The sequence below is a fragment of the Sitophilus oryzae genome, unplaced genomic scaffold (genome assembly GCF_002938485.1).
Source record: "Sitophilus oryzae breed Bouriz unplaced genomic scaffold, Soryzae_2.0 scaffold_227_pilon_pilon, whole genome shotgun sequence".
Classification (NCBI taxonomy): domain Eukaryota; kingdom Metazoa; phylum Arthropoda; class Insecta; order Coleoptera; family Curculionidae; genus Sitophilus; species Sitophilus oryzae.
In genome coordinates this window covers 3,879,232-3,901,657 of record NW_022146782.1, presented here as the reverse complement: position 1 = coordinate 3,901,657, position 22,426 = coordinate 3,879,232, and the positions used below count along the sequence as shown (strand labels likewise).

At 30.2% G+C, this 22,426-nt stretch overlaps 2 protein-coding genes and 1 long non-coding RNA gene across 3 annotated transcripts in view; 2 read left to right on the top strand and 1 right to left on the bottom strand.

The window, feature by feature from the left end:
* Positions 1 to 3,722: 3,722 nt before the first annotated feature.
* Positions 3,723 to 7,057, bottom strand: LOC115884283 (guanine nucleotide-binding protein subunit beta-like protein). The gene is made up of 6 exons (XM_030902817.1): positions 6,822 to 7,057; positions 6,387 to 6,595; positions 5,498 to 5,629; positions 5,265 to 5,442; positions 4,520 to 4,625; positions 3,723 to 4,003 (listed from the first exon to the last, which is right to left on the bottom strand). The coding sequence occupies exons 1-6, from the start codon at positions 6,928 to 6,930 to the stop codon at positions 3,778 to 3,780; spliced, it is 960 nt and encodes a 319-aa protein (XP_030758677.1). The 5' UTR covers positions 6,931 to 7,057; the 3' UTR covers positions 3,723 to 3,777.
* A 217-nt stretch (positions 7,058 to 7,274) lies between these two features.
* Positions 7,275 to 7,739, top strand: LOC115884284. Its single transcript, XR_004050537.1, has 3 exons — positions 7,275 to 7,344; positions 7,397 to 7,487; positions 7,578 to 7,739. It is a non-coding gene; the product is annotated as an uncharacterized LOC115884284 (long non-coding RNA).
* An 872-nt stretch (positions 7,740 to 8,611) lies between these two features.
* Positions 8,612 to 22,426, top strand: part of LOC115884380 (ankyrin repeat domain-containing protein 6) — a 131,687-nt gene continuing 117,872 nt past the window's right edge. The window contains exon 1 of the mRNA XM_030902939.1: positions 8,612 to 9,265. The gene's annotated coding sequence lies outside the window, so the exon portion shown is untranslated. The remainder of the gene's footprint in view (positions 9,266 to 22,426) is intronic.

The window sequence follows — 22,426 nt, the reverse complement described above, 5'->3', positions numbered from 1 at the left end:
ATAACAAAACTGAAAAAAATGGCGTCATAGATGGCTTAGGAATAAAAGATATATCATAATTTTGAAAGTAAAATTATATGGGAAATGTCTTCGATCATCATTTTTAAGCCAACTGGACGATTATTTCAAACATACAAGCTGAGCTCGTTCATAGTGCTCTGAGAAAAATAGATAAACAAAGAATAATAAATTAAAAGTATTCCAGGGGAAAAGAGAGGAAAAACCTGTATCGTCTCTGATATCTGTCAGGGTATTGTTGAAAGTGTCATCTTTTTGCTCGAAGTTTTCAGGTCGATCAAAAAGATGACATTTACAACAATACTTTGCTGTAACTTTCACAAATATCAGAGAGAGTACATACAGGTATTGCCTCTCTTTTCCTCTGGGATGCTTTATATCTGTTGTTCTTTGTTTATCTATATTTCTCAGAGCATAATGCCGAACACGACTACAGTATATAATAATTTCAATATCCGAAGTGGAAAGAAAAAAGATCACCTTTCTGTTTTGTACTATGGTCCCTTTCTTCCGATGGCTCATCTCGTTGATATTTAGGAAGGATAAATAGGAAGGAAAATATAAAATTCAATTTGATTTGATGATCCTTTTCTGTCACCTAAAATCAGGAGAACGACAATGAGCATGTTAAGATGAAAAAAAAATTATCAACACTTACCTACACGTTAGTCCGAGGAGTTTTATTAAAAACCTATATATTTGCCTAAATAATTTATGTATTAAATTTGCAAAGCAAAATGTAGCGTGTAAACAAAAGAAATAAAATGGCGACAGGTCAACGTCAACGACCCGACAAGGAGAAAAGTGGTGTTCGAATAACAAATTATGGGTCACCAAAAATTGTTTTTGTCTCCTTTCAACGCACACTTTAGAAAGAAAAAGAGATGAACTGGAATACTGAAAGAAAGTCAAGGCTTTATCTGTCACTCTTGTCAATAATTTATCGGTAAGGAAGATTCCTAGAAAATCGCTTGTAGTCAAGTTTTCAACCATTTCCAGTTCTCCCATAAGAAGTGTCATCCACCTGACTAAAACCCTTGTTTATATATTCTTAAAGTTGTTCAACCAACTCAGAGAAATAGAAGGGATAGAGAATGAGCTTCAACATGCGCGGAAGGTCTAATCAAGTTGGGCGCCATATTCCAGGTCTCCGTGTCATTTTGTATATAGGTGGTAATCTATAAGTAATCAAATATCAATTTGCTGTTTTCAACCATACGGGGGGCAATTTAAATTTAGTGAAATTCTATCATTTATTATGGTTAGTTAACATTAATATGATTTATTTAATTATCAGTTTGAAAACTGCGTACAATATTGGTATATAATACACTAAATATACGAATATTCTGACAAAAGACGCTACGGACAGATGACCTTTTCGTCGTTAAACACTCGAAATGCCATTAAATAAGTATTTAAATTATTTCATGTTTACTGGTACATTATTTATAATTTATAATGCTAATTGCTGTTAATTAATATTTAAAAAAAAATTATATACCTATTTTAATTTGATTTAATGCAGGTTTATAAAAGAATCTGCTTTACCAATTTTACGATATTTTTTTTTGAAAACATAAAACTTTTTACATTTTTGATGACAACTAATTGGCATGGTATTATTGGTATGGAAATTAGCCAAGAAAGAAAAGAATTGGCTATAACTTGTAATTTTTCGAAAAAAAACATATTATACCTATATCGCTGAAAAGCTTCATAAAGAATGGGACTCTTTATGAAGTCATGGTCAACTAGGGTTTCCATTTAAAAAAAAAACATAATGTTTGTGTCATATGTCAAAAATGACAGGCTTTAGAAAAAAAAAACAGAAAACACACTCATCAGGTATGTGATTATCTACAACTTTTATCTGAAAACTTTTTGTCTAAAATACCATATGATCGAATAAAAACGGCGTCAGCGATGGCTATGAAATGACGATCGATGATATTTTCCATATAATTTTACATATAAAATGACAACGATCTTCATTTCATAGCCATCGTTGACGCCGTTTTTATTCGATCATACGGTAGATTATAATGGAATTAGAGACAAGTATTAAAATAGCCAAAATTTGTTTTTTTTTCGTAATATCTAGTAAGCCTTGAACTTCACCGAAAAATCCGAAAGGCGCATATTTAAGACCCCACAAAACTGCAGTTCTTTCCCCATTTAACAGACTCTCTGTCTCCAGTAGTTTCCAAGATACCCATAGCGAACATCGTAGGAAACTCACTCTGTCTAGTATTTAGAAACTAACTATTATTATTATTTGACTAGATTTATTTGATTAATAAGACTCGATTAATTTATTTTAAAATAAATTTGATCAGATTTTTTTTTCGTACATGCTACTACCAGAAAACCAAAATTATATGATAAGCACTTTTCAACGAAGTTGAAAGAAGATATAGTGTATCTATCACAATACTTAATAGAATTACTACAATTAGAAGAAAAACAAAAAGAAAAAATACCCAAATACCTTCACCACTCATCTACAAAATAAACGAAAATAATCTCTTATAAAAACACTACACAACTACTTCTTGTACTTTACACTGAAAAAATGATCAAACTTACTAATTAACCAAACAAAAAGAAAAAATAACTAAATTATCCCTTCAATTCATCCTACTACTTAACTACAAAATACTAAACTATAAAAACACTACTAAACTAATTCTGGTATTCTACACTAAACATTATAATTAAACTTAATAAAATTAATCTAATTTTACACTACAACCACAACAACTACAAAGACATAAGAACATTTTTTAAAACTAGAAGAAACAGAACTTCGATACGTGCGACCAGTATAATAGATCAAGCTGACAAAAAATATAAAATACTTTAAAAATGTGCATTCAGAAAGAAAAAATATCTCGAAAATTATCTAAACAAACAAGTTTTTTTCTTATCAGTGAAAAGCATCGGCCTCGTCGGCCTTGTGGAATTTGTCGGGTATTTACAATGGTCAAATTGAATAATTACCAGCTTTTATAGCATATCTATAGACAAAAAGTATCTGGTCGATTAGTAACCAATTGGCACAGTCCGAAAATTATCGATTTTTATTTTCTCTGTTTTTATTGGTCGCTTCAAAATTCAGAGCAACAAAAAATATTTTTCTGTAGTAAAAGACTGTGAAATACGCCCCGCCATCTGGTGCTTTACATCCATAAACGTCTTAGGTTGAGCTACTTTAAAAATTCATATACAAGGCTAAAACCCTTGTACTATTTAAGATTGAGGATAGAAATTTAGTTAAATCATTTCTTCCGCACCCAAAAATAGATATAATTTCCTTCCTTGCAACAACCCGAAAGATTTTGATACATCAAACTGGTGCTTTTATAGGAAGGTACAAAAACACATTTAAAAATTACTTCAAATTTATCAATAAATGTTCGTTACCTTCTTGAAAATGCCCACTTACCTTACATCTTAGGTCCTTCTTGCAGCAAAGATCTTCCAACTGAAGAAATATTGACTTAAATCTCGTCCCAATTAGTTCGAGATTATATTTTTTGGACAAAACAGATCATTTTATAGCAGTGCAATTCAACAAAAAGGAATAGAAATCATAAACACCGAAGACATTATCTATAGACAATTAAATTAAAAATTTATTTAAAAAATACTCATTTTACAAACTCTTACAGGCTAATATTTACAGAATAAAAATACAAACATTCTATCGGATAGATTTATTCTTATCACATATATAAAATAAAAAACGGATTTATTTTAATGCGCCGACACGCTAACTTGCCATACCCTGATAATATTATCTGAGTAACCGGCGAACAAGGTTTGACCATCGGTCGACCACGCCAATGACAAGCACTGTGGTGGTTCGGCTTTGGATCCAGGCGACTGTGATACAACTTCCGGTTTGAGTTCCTCAACCATTTCCTTGCTTTCCAAGTCCCAGATTTTGATTGAAGGACCGAAAGCTGCACAGAGCCAATATCTGGAAAGAAATATTATATTTAATATTTGTTTCTTGATATCAAAGTTTTTTTAGGTTAGGAAAAAAAGTATCAGTCCCATATCCGCATAAACCCTTTCATAAACTATCAAGGGGCCAAAAATCTCATCATAAGCATTTTAAAAGTATGGTACGGTGCAACCAACAATGAATGAAACAGTTGGCAATATACTGTTATATGATTCAGGGAAGATTTCAATAGACGACGACGGAAAAAAAGTCAATTAAGAAAATTGTCAAATTAAAGGTTATTATTGGTCTCTAATTATGTCAAATAACCTGCGTTCCAGAAAATGATAAATATTTGGCATTTTGCATTTGCAATTTTAAATATATTAATTTCCCGTTTTGCACTCCGCTTGTACCAACTTATTTCTTTGTAAAATAAACTACATTGAAATTAAAATGACAGTTGTTGGACAGCCTATAGTTGATAACAAGAACAATAAATATTTCATCATTGTTGACTGTACCATATATTTTTTTGTAACTACATACCTGTTTGGTGAGAAGCACAAAGCTGTGATAATGTCGTTGTGATCCAAAGTGTGAAGATGTTTGCCATCATTCAAATCCCACAACATGGCTTTGCAGTCTTTTCCTCCTTTAAAATAAAAATCATAAAAATTAATCACTAAAAACTTGGGTAATTATTGCGAAAACTGGAAATGGCCAGTTGTAACCAATGCAATCAACACTCTTCCGCGTAACTTTGTGGATATAGGTACGTATATTTAATTATTGTCGATCTCATAATAGGTGATTTATTTAAAATCTCTAATCGCCCGAAAAAATAGAAGATATGGCAACGTTGTAAATTTTCAAATTTCTAGATTAGGTCTAGGACATATTTGTCTCTCTCATTACATAGGAGAGAGAAAGAAGGATATATCAAATGTCAAACTTCAATGTGGTTTCAATTTTCTTTGTTATTTTGTTAAGAAAGGGTTTTTCAGTAAAATTTTGGACATTTCTCTATCCCCAATCAAGTGTGGCTTTTAGATAAACTATAATATAATGAAAATATAGTGAAATTATTACTTTATAGGGCCGAAATAAAGAAAAAATCAATGTTGAAATAATTTTCCGTTTTTCTGAAAAACGGTAAGAGACCGCCAAGAAAAAAGTTCAGATTCGTAATCTACGACCTCAAAATAGGTTGTATAACAATTTTGGTGAAAATCTGATAATTTCCAGGTTTCCCAATAATTACCAAAACTTTTATTTATCATCAAAATCCTACCTGAAGCACACAGCGATCCATCAGGGGATACAGTAACTGTATTCAGGTAACCTGCATGTCCAGAATGGTTAATCTTTAGCCTGCAATTGGTCAAATTCCATACTTTAACCATACGGTCCCAGCCTGCTGAGACTATGATTGGATTGGCGTGGTTTGGAGAGAATCTCACACACGATACCTAAAAAATAAGACTAGTTATTTTAGTTTTACTATAAAGAGTGAAATTTACTAACCCAATCGCTGTGTCCATCCTCCTGAATTGTGTATTTACATTCAGCCAATGTATTCCACAATTTAATTGTTTTGTCTCGAGATCCGGATACAATTTGTCTGTTGTCAACTGAGAAAGCAACACTCAACACATCCTAAACAGAAATATTTAATGTTAAAACGTGTGTGAATAGCTATAAATTACTTATTCTATCATTATAATACATGAAAATACATTTTTTTCATTAGAACATGCCTATACAATGTTTTCTTAAATACATCTTAATTTTTCAACCCCAGAAGTATGCCTATCACTCTTTAAGAGATTATTCTATACTCTTTCCAGTGGAAGAATATACCATTATGACTCAGAAAATCTAAAAAATTACATTTGTTTATGAATTATACCATAGAAAAATTATTGTTAATGTTATGAGTATATCCTTTCTCTGGACAAAATATATAGCAAGACCGAACCTGTGTACTATTTAAGATTGAGGATAGAAATTTAGTTAAAATCATTTCTTCCGCACCCAAAAATAGATATACTTTCCTTCCCTGCAACAACCAGAATGATTTTAGTACATCAGACTGGTGCTTTTATAGGAAGGTACAAAAATACAATCAAAAATTACTTTAAATATCCCAATAAATGTTGGTTTTCTTCTTGAAAATGCATACTTACATCTTAGGACCCTTTTGCAGCAAAAATCTTCTGTCGTAACTGAAGAAATATAATAAAAAACAAAAAATCTTCTAGCTGTTGTTAAAGAGAGAATTATTAAACCGTTTACATATAAAGGTTAAGGTCCAGAGTCTTATATGAAAATTTATTACAGTAAGTCTCAAGAAAAATTAAAGATTTTCATTTAAAACTCTGCCATAACCGGGCATAGGAAAATCTAGTCAAACCTGAGTATGATCCTCGAATCTCCTGGTGGTTTTGCCTGCAGCCAAGTCCCAGAGACGTAGGGTTTTGTCCCAGGAACCCGATAGGGCATAGTTACCATCACTGGAGAGGACTACGTCAGAAATAAAGTGTGAATGTCCATGGAGACGTTTTTGGGGTACTCCGTATTGTGTGTCTTCGCGAGTCAATTTCCATACAATAAGGGTCTTGTCTGGAAAAGAGTTTTGCTATGTTAAATATGCATGGAGCAAGTCATAGCAATTTTCTACTATATTTCACTTAAAACGGAATAAACGACAAAAATACTGGTTTAAAAACATTATGTAATTCTTTGGGAATAAAGTCTGATTAAATTAAAATAAAGATGATTATCCTACATCAAAAAATTAAAAGATTTCTAAACAGACATTGAAAAAAAAAAGGAGAAGTCTTCTTACCTCTCGACGACGACAAGATCATGTCGGGAAATTTGGGGTTTGTGGCGATTTGCGTAACCCACCCATTGTGCCCCAAAAGGGTGCCTTTAAGTTGAAGGGTTTCAGACATTTCTTCGTCAGAAAAAGTTAAATCGACGATCCAACTCGTTCGACTACCAAATCAGAAAAGGATGATGGCGGATTTTGCTGGCGGAAAAGTTGACTTTTGCTCTGGTGATAAAATTATGTAACTTTTGGATGTATAGAATTCTACACAAAAAAACGACAGGTTTTTAAATATTCAACTATTTCTCTTAGGGGAAAATGAATTTATAAAATAAAAACATTAAGAATATGATTTATTAACTTTACGGACACTATACAATAAACAAAATAATTTTTATTACAACTTTTTAAAGTAGTACAAAAAGATTTTGATAGATGTCGATAACATAGGAATTATTGATATCTGTCATCTGTCATCTATCAGCCGGTCGTCAGTGCACATTTGATCTTTGCTGTTCTATTTTTCAAGAAATTTCAAGTAAGAATTTTACAATTTTAAAGTGATTTTTTCATTAAACGATTGTTTTTAGAATGGCAGGACACGAAGACCCACCAGAAGCAGCAAACCTGAAGGGCTTCAGCAAATATTTTAACAGTCTTACCACCAGAGGAAGGGCAAACGTAAGATTCTTGTTACCTAATCAGTTGATCAGTTCCCTTTAAAAAATATAACTATCTATGTTTAAATATATATTTGTTTGTTTTTTTCAGGTCACTATTGCGACATATACTGGCTGTGCCCTTTTAGGGCTCTATTTTTACTTGAAACCCAAGAAGGAGGAACCTGCAGTTAAATAGTTATATAACAATGTAGATTTTTTTCTTAAAATTATACCTATATGTTAATAAAATACCTGTGTAAGTACTAAAGTACGTTTGGAGTTTTAATGTGATCAGAAACTGACGAAAAAATCAGATTGTAGTTAAATTTTTTATAAAGTTGAAAAAATAAACTTGTGTATTTGTAGTTGCATAACTTTAGTGTTGATTTTTATTTAACAGGTTTTTAATTAAAATATAGTAATTATTTATTATTTAATTCAGATTATTTATTATGGTGTATACAAGGTGAGTCATTAGATGATTTTATTCATATTTTTAAATCTCCTAACTAGATATATATTTTATAATTTGAAAGAGTGTGATATATATTTTACCTATTTTTGGTTAAATATTTTTTAATACAGTTTTCACTACTTACCCTGTATATACTAAGCAAATATAGTCCATGAAGGCGAGACTACTTGTTAAAAGCATATCAATAATTTGCAATTTTGTAAGTGTATAATATTTAACCAAAAATGGTCATACTTCGAAAACCACCCTGTATAGATTATGAGATTTGATATTTTTAGAATGGTAATTTTATAGTAAATCTATTGAACACAACATAATTCACACAGTATTACATTTAAAAGTACTACAAAAATTTTAAAACCCCTAGTTGAATAAGACTGTATTGTTGGTTGCCGATCCAATACATAAAATGCAAATTTCCTTTCGCGGTAATTCAAGATTAAAAATATTTTTAATGAGTTTATGTAATTTAAGCTAATTAGTTTCATATTTCGCCTATATTTATTGATTTTTTTCGTTTTTAACTAATTTTAACAATACACAACATTGCGATTGTTCTAGCGGCGCGTTATTCAGTATATTTCAAGGAAAATGAAAAAAACTAGCGAAAAATAAACGGAAACGCGCGTTCTAAAAATACCCGCCCGCCGAAAACAGTACGGTGGTCGCGAATTTTCACTCAAATAGCGCAAGGTACTCGCACAGATCGCATTTTCAAGCCTTCATCTCGCGTAAAATTCATTTTGAACTTTGCCATCGCCAGTTCTTCCGTTCCTCTACCTTTTACGCTTTGACTGTGATCGAATTCCTTCATCCCGCCGTGTTTCCCAGTACATTCTAAACGTCCGCGATTCTCAGGTATGTCCTTCGCTGAAGAAATAGCCGGCATGGCGTATGTTGATGGTGGTTCTTGATCGCAGAAGGCCGGTGGATGAGCGTACTCGCTCAGTGCTGTGGTGCTGTCGTAAAACAAAAGACACACGGTTTTCGGTGTCAACAAATTTTTTTAAGTAGGTGTACAAGGTTTTATTTCAAGTTTGTTGCGTAAAATAGGTGAAAAAAAACGCTTTTTTTGTGGGTGATAAGTTATTTTCGCGCGTGTGTGTTTGGTTTGGTTTGAATCGTATCGTACAGGAGTGAAATGGATCGTATCGTACAGGAGTGAAATAGTACGAAAATTCGGTATTTTTTTTGGTGTTTGGAATATGTGATAAATCTGGTGATTAGTGAATTGTTGTAGCAGTGCGAGAAATAGCAGGGATTGGTGAATTTGGCGATCTGCAGGATAGGGATAAGAAAGTACGCGAGGAATGTGATTAAAGGTAAGTGCCATCTTTCACCATGAGGTTTTTTATATTTAATAGAGATTTATAAAAAAAACTTTCGAAAAATTATTAATAATTTGACACAAATAAATGTTTTATTTATAAATTCATCGCCCGCTAGGATTAATACTACTCTCTTGAATTAAGCCACTCTTTTGGTTGATTTTAATATCCTTTAATTTTGAACCAAGTAGATACTTTTTCTGGATCAAATTTTTTACAGAGTAGACCAATAACAATTAATAGGGCACATTAACTTATGTCGTTTCTTTGGAGAATTACTAAAAAATATCAAAGAGACTAACGTTAATTTTAAGGAATAATAAAACAAACATTAGTTTAGGGTATACAGGGTGCCGAAAATTAGTGTTTTATTTTTTTTATTGATTATAAAATATTTTAATTTTGAACTAAGCATGTACTTTTGTTGGATTGAATTTTGTGCAGTGTCAGCCAGTAATAATAGAGCACTTTTGAGAATTAGTAAAAATATTAAATACTATGCTGTATCATAGTACATTAGTTTTAGGGAAGGGGATATACAGTATGTTCCCGGATTGTCTTTACAAGAGGAAAAAAAACTTTTTTATTATGGACATTTCGAGAAAAATGCATTCTTCATAAAATTTTTTGCGTGTTCTAAAATGGTTAATCCCCTTTATAGTTTTCCAAATTTCCATACCGTTTTAGAGAAAATTAAGGAAAACATCAAATTAGGGCTGAATTTTTTCTGTCCTGAAAATCAAAACGCGTTTCTGTGGTAATATAACTTCGTTTTCATTCTTTGATAGATTTTTATTGGTAGAATTTTCTTAATTTCATGTCTTTATTAATTTTCTTCAAAACGGTATCGAAATTTGGAAAATTATAAACGGGATTTTTTAGAACAAGCAAATTTTTTTATGAAGAATGCATTTTTCTCAAAATGTCAGTAATAAAGACAATCCGGGAACATACTGTATATTAGTTTTAGGGAATATTATAGTACATAATTAAAATTTATTTTAGAGTATACAGGTTGCTTTAAATTATGCTTTTTATTGAAAAATACTATTTTTTTTATTTAATTTTAGATTCAGTCTAAAATTCTATCAATTTTTCATTAATACTTTGATAGGTATATGGAGAACTATAAGTTTTTGCTAATAAACCAATTTCCAAGTAAAGAAGTACCGTCTGATCGAAAAAAAACGGCGTCAAAGACGGCTGGGAAATGACCACGCCAAAATTATCATAGATTGTCATTCCCAGCCGTTTTTGACGCCGTTTTTTTCAATCGTATGGTACATACATTTTGCTCTAAAGAATGCGATAAATAAGTAATTAAGCAAAATTAGCTAAAATAAGGTGTAATTTTCTAACGCTATAGGTTTTCACTGTCCATTTTTTGTTTGATCATGCACGACATTTAATACCAAACTGGTTTCGTGAGACGCTACTGAAGCCTGGTCCCTGATTGAGTCGGTACACAAGATTATTATTACATAAAAATACGACGGTTTTACTGAAAAACGAATATAATGCAGCTGAAATTAACATAAACTTGTATAACAAGCTATTACCATACTATTTGCGTATAAATACCCATTTTGTTATCGAGTCTTCTTTAAAATGAGCGTAGAGAAAGTGTATTACGAGGGATGATCAAAAATTAACAGAAATAAATAAAATAAACAACCAGTAGTGAGGAATTTGCTGTACAGGGTGTCCCATTTTTGTGTGTTTTATGGGGGTCTCGTTTATGAGTAGAGATACAAAGATGCGGGTTTTCAAACAGCTTCAGTTCAACAGTTTTGAATTACGCAAGCGTGAAAAGTACTTTATTGTATTGACTATTTCCATTCTGAATATCTTCAGAACGGTTACTCATAGCGATTTTTACCAAGAGACATTTTTTAAGTAAAAAATCACGGAAACGTATATTTTTTCACTCAGTAGTTTTATACAGGTACGGACAAAAAGTTTGGTTTGGTTTGGTTTGGTTTGGTTATTACTCTTCAAAACAGTTAAAACACATGTAGGGGGCGTCCCGTACAAATAGGAGTCATATTGACATCAAAATCAAATTTCTCATGTCAAAAAACTTCCGGACACCAATTTTGATCCAAATATTGACCTTACTTCAGAAATTATTTGAGAAAAATCGAAATAAAAATGAAACTTCTACACCCTGTATCTCCGAAACTAGACATTTTACGACATACATTTATAGAAACTTTTTTACTTATTTTTATCTGCAGAATCTGCTGGCGAAGTTTCCAGAATACAATTCGGACCACCCTGTATATCTTATCAATTTTTATCAAGAACATGATGGTGAAAACCGCACATTGTACATTTTTAACAAATATCTGTAACCTTATTGCTATGGAAAATTTTGTATTTTTGTGAAAACATTTTCAAAGCACCTTTTTACGTAGAATTTAATGGTTTAAGTATAATTTTTTTTAAATTAATAATTTCAGAGTTACCAACAGAAAATTTGATTTTTATATGGGACACCCTGTATATTTTTAATTCATTGAAAATAATTTAAAATTACCTTTCCAAAAATAAGCATTTCGCTCGATTCCTCTTCGAGATATAGAGGCTTTGAACGGCACCGGCTATAATGGCAAATAATATTCTTGCTGTGAGCAGCAATTAAAACGAAAATAATATTTGCAATGAGAGATGCAGAATTTTATAACAATTTAATAACTGTATTTAGCAACATCAACATTCAACATAGATAGATAGATAGACAGATAGATAATGCTTTATTTATTTCCTTATTGTATAATACAAAAAGAAACCCAAAAAAAGGGCATGGAAACAATGTCAGTGAAAAATTTTAAAAGAAAATAACTGCATATTTCAACAAAAAATGAACTATATGAACAAAAATAAATAGTAATATTAAAATTAAATATTTTATGAAAATAATACTAATAATGAATTAAATCTATGTATGTATAGACAGATAACAACACAAAATTATACTTACAATAAATAACAAATTTAGATCAAATGATACAAAACAAAAGTAAAACCTTATATTTAAACTATATCTAATAACAATAAAAATAATAGCAGTGGGGGTGAAAGATACCTTCCTAACTACTTCTAATTCATGTCTAGATTATAGGGACAATTTAAAAATAAGAACCTTTATTCTTCCGCAAATATAAAAATTCACTAAGGATAACATGCAAGTCCGGCGGCCACGACGGCCAACGTCAGGGATCTTGGTTATCTATTCAATTATTCTCGAAATTGGCTGCAAAAATTTGCTGATAACTGTCTTGCTGGAAAAATATGTTTTCCAGTTCCATTAGGGGCAGAACATCAATAAGGGGTCCAAAGCCTACTAAAAGTGGCTCAAATATCAATTTTTGGAAAGGTAATTTTAGGTTCTTTTCATTTAATTAAAAATATACAGGGTGTCCCAAATAAAAAAATCATTTTTTCTGTTGATAACTCCTGAATTATTAATTTAAAAAAAATATACTTAAACCATCGAATTCTACGTAAAAAGATGCTTAGGAAATGTTTTCACAAAAATACAAAATTTTCCACAGCAAAAAAGTTACAGCGATTTGTTAGAAATGCACATTTTTTAAGAACACCCCGTACTCATAAACGGTAACAGATATCGATGTGCGATTTTCACCATAATGTTTTTGAGAAAAATTGAGCTCCAGACACCGATATTAGTTTTCGTCGATTTAAGGCTTCATTTCTCCAAGGGTATCAAAGTTTTTAATACTAAATATTTACTGAAGTTTATTTACTGATCAGTTATTGTGTTGCAATAATAAAAATAATACTACCTTATACAGAGTGTCTAAAAATTTATTTTAAATAATTATTAGCTTCAAACGGCAATAACTTGTTTAATTTAAATGGAACACCCTGTATATTTTACGAGAATCAGATGCACAATTTAATTGTCTATCAAATTATATTATACCATTTTTTACCTATCTCTTTAAGTTTCCGTAGAAAATGCATTTTCTTGTAATTTAGAACTTATTTATCAATATACCCATGGACTATTGACATTTTAGATTATTTTTAAAGATGTACCAAATTTTTAAAGAGTACAGATACATGACAGATACTAATATTGTCGATATAATTCGTTTATTTCATTAAAAAATAAAAAAAACTGTTTAAATATTTGTTAAAGAGGACCAATTAATATTATTCCAGTATTCAAACTACATTAACTGACTGTTTGCGTTGATTAATAATAATTGCTCCAAATACTAAAAAACTGAATTTTGTATGGGCATTAGACAGTGTGATAAAAAGTAACACCTTAAAATGATATTTCATTTTTTAATAAATGCTTATTTATAACAACAAAGACTTTAATTTGATAACTTAAATTAATTAAAAAAAAAAAAAAAAAACAAAAATCAACATATATTTATAATAATTTATTAACGAACACAATTAAGTATGTCATTAATTAGTATATGGGCGGAAATAATGGTGTTATATTTAATTAATGGTATACTCTTTTATAAAGATTTAAATAGTTTTCTTTTTGCATACAAATGGGCTAGTAATATTATCGTTGTGCTGAAAACGATAATATTACTAGTCTGTACATTTTGTACATTTGTTGCTTTAAAAACAATTAAAATGTCAATATTCCATGGATATATTGATAAATGAGGTCTAAATTATAAGAAAATGCATTTTCTACGAAAACTTGAAGGGATAGGTAAAAAGTGGTATAATACAATTTGATAGACAATTTAATTGTGCATCTGTTTCTCCTAAAATATACAGGGCATTCCATTTAAATTAAAGAAGTTATTGCCGTTTGAAGCTAATAATTATTTAAAATAAATTTTTAGACACTCTGTATAAGGTAGTATTATTTTTATTATTGCAACTCAATAACTGATCAATAAATAAACTTCATTAAATATTTAGTATTAAAAACATTGATACCCTTGGAGAAATGAAGCTTTAAAATTTTTACTGCAATTTCACAAAATTGAAAATATTTCAAAAACGGTAAGGTTTAAGTATAATAAACCTTAATCAAATTTACCTTTATTTTAATCGTAGAAACTAAAAATGTAATAATATACAGGGTGTTCCATTTAAAAAAATACAACTTTGAAATTTTTTATTTATTTGGGACACTCTGTATCTTGTAAAATTATTTTTAAATTGTACCTCTAATAGTCCTTCATCGAACCCAAAACTTACAATTTGTAAAAATCTCATCGTTTAGCTACAATACTCCGTGTCGTATGTGGTGAACAACCCTGTATAGAAACGGGTGTTTTCCTTTAAAAGCGTCGAACTTGACCCACCCTGTATATGGTTTTTTTTTAGAATTTTGTAAATAATCCGAAAATTGAATAATAAACAAGGTGTCGCGTTTAAAATGATAAAATTGGTGGTATTGGCTATCCTGTATAAAAAGTTTTTTGCTTAAAAAAATGCTCAACTATAATGGACTTATAACTAGATTATTTAGAACATGCTTTCATTTATTTATTATCAAATCTGTTACACATGGTATAAACTTCATTTATTTGACGTAGGTACTTACTATTACACTATTTTTTTTTAATAGAAAATCGAGTTATAAGACACGCTTTATAAAAATACTTTTGACAAAGTAACTAGAATGTAATAATAGCAAAACTCACGGTCGGCCTGCTGAAAAAAATCTATTTTTAACCAATTCTAGACACATGCGAACTTATAGCATAATAATTATATTTTTGTTTTAACTTGAAACTTTTAAAATTCATAGTTTTGGATTTTTAAGATTCGCCAATGTAGTGTAACAACCCAAATTCGTCAACAAAGTTGAAAAGGTAATATTTTGGCCAACTGTATAACAAGAAATTTAAATGAAAGAAAGGAACCTACGTTGTGTTAAATATTTTTTTATTGTGATTACCTCGGATGCGCCTCGACAAAGCAATATTTTGGGAAATTTGAGGAGAATAGGTTATGTAAATAAAACGCTAAATTTGTAAATAGCCCTACTTATTTTATTAAATGAAATGAAAGGAGTGCCGTACTCTGCCTGGAATTCACATGTAAAAGAGCACGGCAGAGAAAACCATGATCACTATTCCAGAGAATCTAACTATGCTGTCCTGAACTTTAATAAAAGAGAAATAATAATATAGAAACTGTCCTCATACCTAGGTTTATAGTTTAATACATTCAAAACATGCCACATTTATATCGTTCAAAACTGAAGAGTTTTTTGTTAGTTTAACGGGTCCCCACCCGTAGGTACGAAGTCCCTTGTTGCGGAATCGACCCTAAATTGGAGGTTTGGCGCCAATATCTTATAATTTAATAAATTGTAAGTTATTCTATGAATTATTTTATTTATTGTTTTTGTTTGCCCTTTTGCGAGCTAAGATATTCGCCCATGCAAGGTCGAAAATTGTAAGTACACTCAACAAGGCTCTTATTCTCACAAACCACAAACATCGGCACGAAGGAACAGTAAACGATTTTATTTAGATTACTTTTAAACTGAAATTATTTACAGCATAAATAGATTCCATTTAATGTATACACATGTTATATATTGTCTTTGTCAGATCAAATGAATAATGAAAAAGCTTTAGAACAGAATTACAACAAGAAAACAAAACAATATGATTTAGTTAACATTAGTTAAATAGTGAGAAAACATTTACTTTACCTTTAATAATATTCTTTGTCACAAAACTCAAGAACCAAAATAATATCAATGCGTCTCGAATGGTAGTCTAGAAGCTATTATCTAACAAACATCACCTCTGTTCGTCGCCTGATTTCCCTCTCCCTAGTTTGTGAATAATATTTTTAAAAATCAATAATTTTGTTTATGTATACAGAGTGTCTTAAAAATTAATGTTTTGAATTTAAATAAATATGTCTATTTTTAAATAGGCGGTTCATCTCACCAAGGAACAACAGATGTTCATTTAGTTGCTTTTAAGTTATTTTTTTTGTTGAGGCATTTTTGAAGCTAATATCTATAGGCTTGGTGCATTTCAGTTGATTTCAACAAATTCCGACTGCAGCGCACTCTACGGTAGAAATCAGAAATTATCAATATACAGGGTGTTTCAAAACAAATGCGAAAAACTTCAGGGGGTGATTCCTTGTTCAAAATAAAGGGTAGTTTGCTTCATAAACGTTGGGTCAAAAGTCAACCATTAGGGAGATATCGCGGTACAAAGATGGCGGAAAAATAATGTTTTTATTTTTTATCTTGAAAACGAAAAGAGATAGACTAATAAAATTTTATGGAAGCATTACTGTTACGAAAACACACTTTCTGGTAATTTTTTCACTTTTTTAAAATAAGTGGAAGGGGTTGAAATAAACTACCCCTATCATTCTTGTTAACGAAATTTAAAGAAAAATCTTATCAAACACATGCAAAAAAATTAATTTGGATAGTTTAGTTTGTTTAGAAACTTTTTATCTCTTGTATTTTTTTGATAAAACTCACCGATTTGAAATTAAAAAATAAAATGTAAAGCATAGACAAAAAACATTTTCTGATAAAGAATCTAGTGGGCTGCTGTAATTTTTTAGGAAAAAATCTAGTCGGCCGCTGTTACTTTTTTTAGGATGTTCCTAATATTATTTTATTTGACATTACTCTACTGCAATACGTTATTATCTAGATGATTATTATTATCGTTATTATCACTAGATTCTTAATCTAAAAATGTTTTTTGTCCTGACATGTAATGCTTTACATTTTATTTTTTAATTTCCAATCGGTGAGTTTTATCAAAAAAACACAAGAGGTAAAAAAGTTTCTAAACAAACTAAACTATCCAAATTAATGCACTTGCATGTGTTTGATAAGATTTTTCTTTAAATTTCGTTAACAAGAATGATAGGGGTAGTTTATTTCAACCCGTTCCACTCATTTTAAAAAAGTAAAAAAATTACCTGAAAGTGTGTTTTCATAACAGTAATGCTTCCATAAAATTTCATTAGTCTATCTCTTTTCGTTTTCAACATAAAAAATAAAAACATTATTTTTCCGCCATATTTGTACCGCGATATCTCCCTAATGGTTGACTTTTGACCCAACGTTTATGAAGCAAACTACCCTTTATTTTGAACAAGGAATCACCCCCTAAAGTTTTTCGCATTTGTTTTGAAACACCCTGTATAGTTGACGCCTCGGTGATGTCGATCGCATTAAAATAATATTGAAATCGGGGTTTTGTCCTAATATTTAAATATTTTAGTTTTTTGCTAGTGCAATTATTGAAACTATAAAATACTCAGGTACGAGGTTTGTGTGATGTAACGCTGTTTCAAGTAGTAAAAAATAAGTGAAAAAGAATTCGAACGAATTCTTGTTGTGTTGTGACAATTTCAAATGTTAATAAAATTGCCTAAAAAAATGTTAACGCGTGAAGAAGAGCGTAATTAGGGCGTTGTTGGGTGCAATAACATTCATTAACTCAACTTTCCCGGATATTCAACTCTCCCGACACAATATTTTATAGCTTCATAGCTTCTCACACCGATTTGATCAATAGCAAAAATGGATTCAAGCAGTTCGACGAAACAACTGAGTAAACAAAGTGCTCCTTACATAATCAAAAAATTAAATAGACATATACTATGAGAGGATAAAATATAATTTGTGCAATATTAATGACATACTTTTTTTAATCTTTTTTTAAAAAATTTCGTTATAGCCGAAATAGCCTCAATTATGCCCTACTAGCATACCAGTTGTTTACGATATTCTCCGATGGTGGCAGCACCGGCGGAGAATGCAGCTAAATGGGAAGTTGTTTTTACTTAAATCAAGGCAAATCTTCGATTTTGCTCCTGAGAATTTTTTTTTAGCTTTGATTAGAACTTGTTTGGTTTGGTTATAAAATTTTCTACAATAAATTTTTATTATTATTTTGTATATTATTAATATTTCCTCGCATTATACGCTATTAATAATTATTCAGAACGGGCAGCATTACCATAATTTTCACATTTATTTGCTTATTATACAATTTTTAAATGGTGCCTGCTGTTTTTATAGGTTTTCAGTGAAACGGATATAGCATTTTGTGGAATACGCATAAATACCATAATAATACAAGGTGTTCCAATTTTTTAAACGCTATACCATATGTTATTCGAAGAAAAAATGAGTTGCTTTCACTTTAGTTAATTTACAGTTTACAATAATGCATAAATTATTCTTTTCAGTGCACCCGCCATGTTTTTTTTTAATATAGAATCGCGTGAAAAAATTGTTAAAGAGATATATACCGTATGATCCAAAAAAAAACGGCGTCAGCGATGGTTATGGCTTATTTTTTTAAAGTTTGATGCCCTCTAGCTGACAAACCAAGCACTTTTGTATAGAGGTAAATAGTGTCAAATGAACATATTTTTATTCCAAAAATACGTAGTAGTTCTGTATCTACGGAATATTGGGACACCCTGTATAAATTTTAAGATACGAAAATCACTGTCTAAAAATATGACAAAGAGTATGACATTTACAAGAAATCTAAAAATATCAGTATTGTGAATTGAAATAAATTTCGAATCGCTTTTTTTAATTATCAACAAAATGAAGTTAATTTTGTTTTATTTTCCCTGAACAATCATCTAAAAAATGTTAAAAATAGTATTTTTATTACTTAAAATCATTTTTAAAAATGATTTTTACTTGCATTTTTTTTATTTTTTACGTTTCTTTGCACTATTTAATTGTGAGAATATTTTACATTTATTTATTTTCTTTAATAATATAAAGAAATCTTTATAATTTAAAGAAATATCATACGATCGAAAAAAAAAACGGTGTTAAAGAAGGCTGGGGAATGTAAATCGATGATAGTTTTAGCGAGGTCCAGCCCTAGACGTCATTTACTTGGACCGTACTCTTCTTTATTTTTTAACGGCGCTTACTGTCAGTAAGAAGGTGGTAATTTAATTTTATATTGATTAAAAATTATTTTTAAAAGGTGTAGTTCAAAATTCGAGAAAAAAAAATTGGAAATAGATCTACATAATATGTGTCTTTGAAACCGTTTTTTTTTCGATCGGTATTATTAGTCTGGAATATTAACAATCAGTGGCTATATATTTTCTATTATACAGGGTCGAACAAAAATTAAATTGAAAATAAAATATTTAATGATTTTTTTGGTTGAAATCAAAATACCACTTCTAATGGCTAATGTAATGCATTTTTATCAAGAACTTAGATGCATTATTGAACACTTACTTACTGCGTTGTTGAACTATTTCGATGACGTAAAATCTCAATCACACCGTTTAGTTAAAATAAACAAAAATCTGGAAATAAATCAAATTAACTTCACATAATTAGCCTGAGAAAACAGGCAAGTTTTTGAAAGGGCCTCTAAATACTCTGATTGAATTTGTCTTGTTTTGTATATTTTTGCTTATATCGTATGCTCTACCTAAATGTAATTTTCTCTAATATTTTTTTCTAACTTTTTTTAATATTCTTGGCTGGAACAAAAATAACCAAAGATCTCGAAATAAATCAAATTAACTTCGGCATAATTATCTTTGTCCGAAAATAGTTTTTTTCGCGATAGTGCTATAGGGATGAAAAAGAAACATGATATATCGATACATCCATACATTACTATATACTTTTTTTTTTATTTAAATCTTTATTCCGAAATAGAAAAAGATTTAAGTCTTTTTATAAAAGGCTTAAGTCAGATTTTTATATATTTTTATCTACGTCAGTGAGTTAAGAAGCTCTTAACTTCTTAACTCACGTATTTTCATTACCGCACTTCTTGTTTAGATGACTACCAAAGAGAAAAAAATATTTTCTAAAACATTTATTTTGTACTAAATTGGAAAAATATTTTATGAGTACCTTTTCATTTCCATAGTTGTGTACTTTTTTTTTGGTGCACCATTTTTCGTACTTAGAATATGTATATTCATACTTCTGCTTCGATCTTGCTGGAAACAATCCAGAAATGACTCTGAATGACTCTTCTTCATTGTCAGAGGGAACACTTTCCGAATCGCTCATTTTTTAAACTAGTGACATCAGTATTATTTACTGTCATATTGACATTGCCATGCATGGTGTTATTTGAACAAAGGTATTCAGGTAATTGATTTTTAGGATAGGTATATAGTTAAGTACAATAATTATTCAAATTCATTGTGTGTTTTTATAGTTAGACGTAGATAAAACAATACACGCGAGTTAACTCCATTAGAAATAGAAAAATAGAAATTTTTGCGTTTGTAGTTGATCTGAAAATTAACCGTTTTATTTGATATGTACTGAAAAAAAGGATCTCTCAGTCGAAATGAATATGACTTTGACCCAAAAGATTGGCGCTTTTCAATAGGGCCAAGAACGACGTTTCTTTGCCCAAAGCATTAACTATCTTTTCATAAGCTTTAAAAAATTACTTTAGAGAATAGAAGAATCTATCAGTCCAAAGTATTTCACTCTTCACCCAAAATGAATATGCAAAGAAGTTCTTGCTAGAAGAACAATAGTCTCTTTGATTCATGCAAAAATTCTCGATTGAAAAGGGACATTTCTTGATTAAAGAGACACTTTTCTTAAACCAATAGCGAATACTATTGACTCGACTAAAATTTATTTTGATCTAAGAGAAGTCTATACATCATGTACAGGCATATTACGAGCTATATTATTTTCTGATAAATTTAGGTTTTCCTGGTCTGTAGTTAGTAAAGTGATATTATTTTCCTCGATAGTAGTTATTTCTGCTTCTTCACTCCTTGGTATTTTTTGGGGTGGTTCATCATTCTTCAAATTACAAAGAAATATTACATCACGATTAATCAAAGTAAAGCAAATAAATTATTAAAATTATAAGTTTTGTCACATTTTGAATTTTTCAATACGACGACTTGAAATTCTAAAATTTTTGTAATTATTTGCATAAAAAAACCAATACCTATATTCTTATTCTATCTATAGTCACACATGCATTATCTAAACAGGTGCATTAGGTAAATGTCTCTTACCTTCAAATATAGCAAATAAATGCTCTAATTTCCATTTTTTCAGAAACTTCTTTAAAGAATCCATATATCCCAAAAATTTGTCGATAAAAAATGACAAATGCATGTTAATAACGATCACTAATTTGTTATACGATATGCGTTTAAAAGGTAAATTATACAAAATTCCAAATGGACAATTCCAAGCAACAAAACCCGAGCGTACTATGATGTACGACTGATCGGACTGCCGACTGATTGTATATGCCGTCCTTCGTCATCGTCTTTGCGTGTAGTTATTATTTTTCATCAAAAGAGTATTTAGCTATTAGAAAAATGGCCATGTTTCTTGAATGAAGTACTTCCTAGCGTATTTTTCTTATTATCTTAAAACAAAGTAACTTGCACTTGGTTGAATGAAAATAGATTCAAGAGAAATTTTCGAATTTTTCAAGAGAACCAGTTTTCTTGAGTTAAGAGAGTGTTTCTTCAGGCAAAATATTTTCTTTTACGCTAAAATAAATTCTCTTGCCACAATTTTTTTTTTCAAGAACGACGACGACTTTAGTTCAAGGCTATCTTTTTTATCAGTGTGGTTTTAGTTATTTCTTCTTCTGTGGTTTTAGTGTCGGTACCCAATTGGCTCAGAGTAAACCTCATTGGAAAACTCATCAATAGTTGAACATCGAAATTTTGATATTGAAGTATCGATATTTCAAAAATATCGATGTATCGTTTTCATCCCTACACAATGCCCACGATTTCATCCTCTATAGCTTCTATTTTGATTTTTACGACCATTTGAGAACGTTTCGACCGATTAATCATCAGGATTACGACTATTATTTACGTTTTTCTTTTTCCCGCGCGAGTGTATTTCATTTCTAGAAAAATAATCAGAAAATTTACAAGCGATGATTAAAATCGTATCTCGGTTTGAATCCGAACCGCAACACTACACAATCCAAGGATTTATTAAACATAGTTGCCATCATAATAAATAATTAACACTCGCAGTTTTAAATAGCTCTCGAGATATACGAGGTACATTGAAAGTTTCATGACGCCATTGAACTCAGTTGTCAACTTTTCTTTAGGGTGCATCCACACTATCCTAAAAACGGCGTATCGGCGTAACGGCGTAATGACCTTGAATAGATTTCCAGT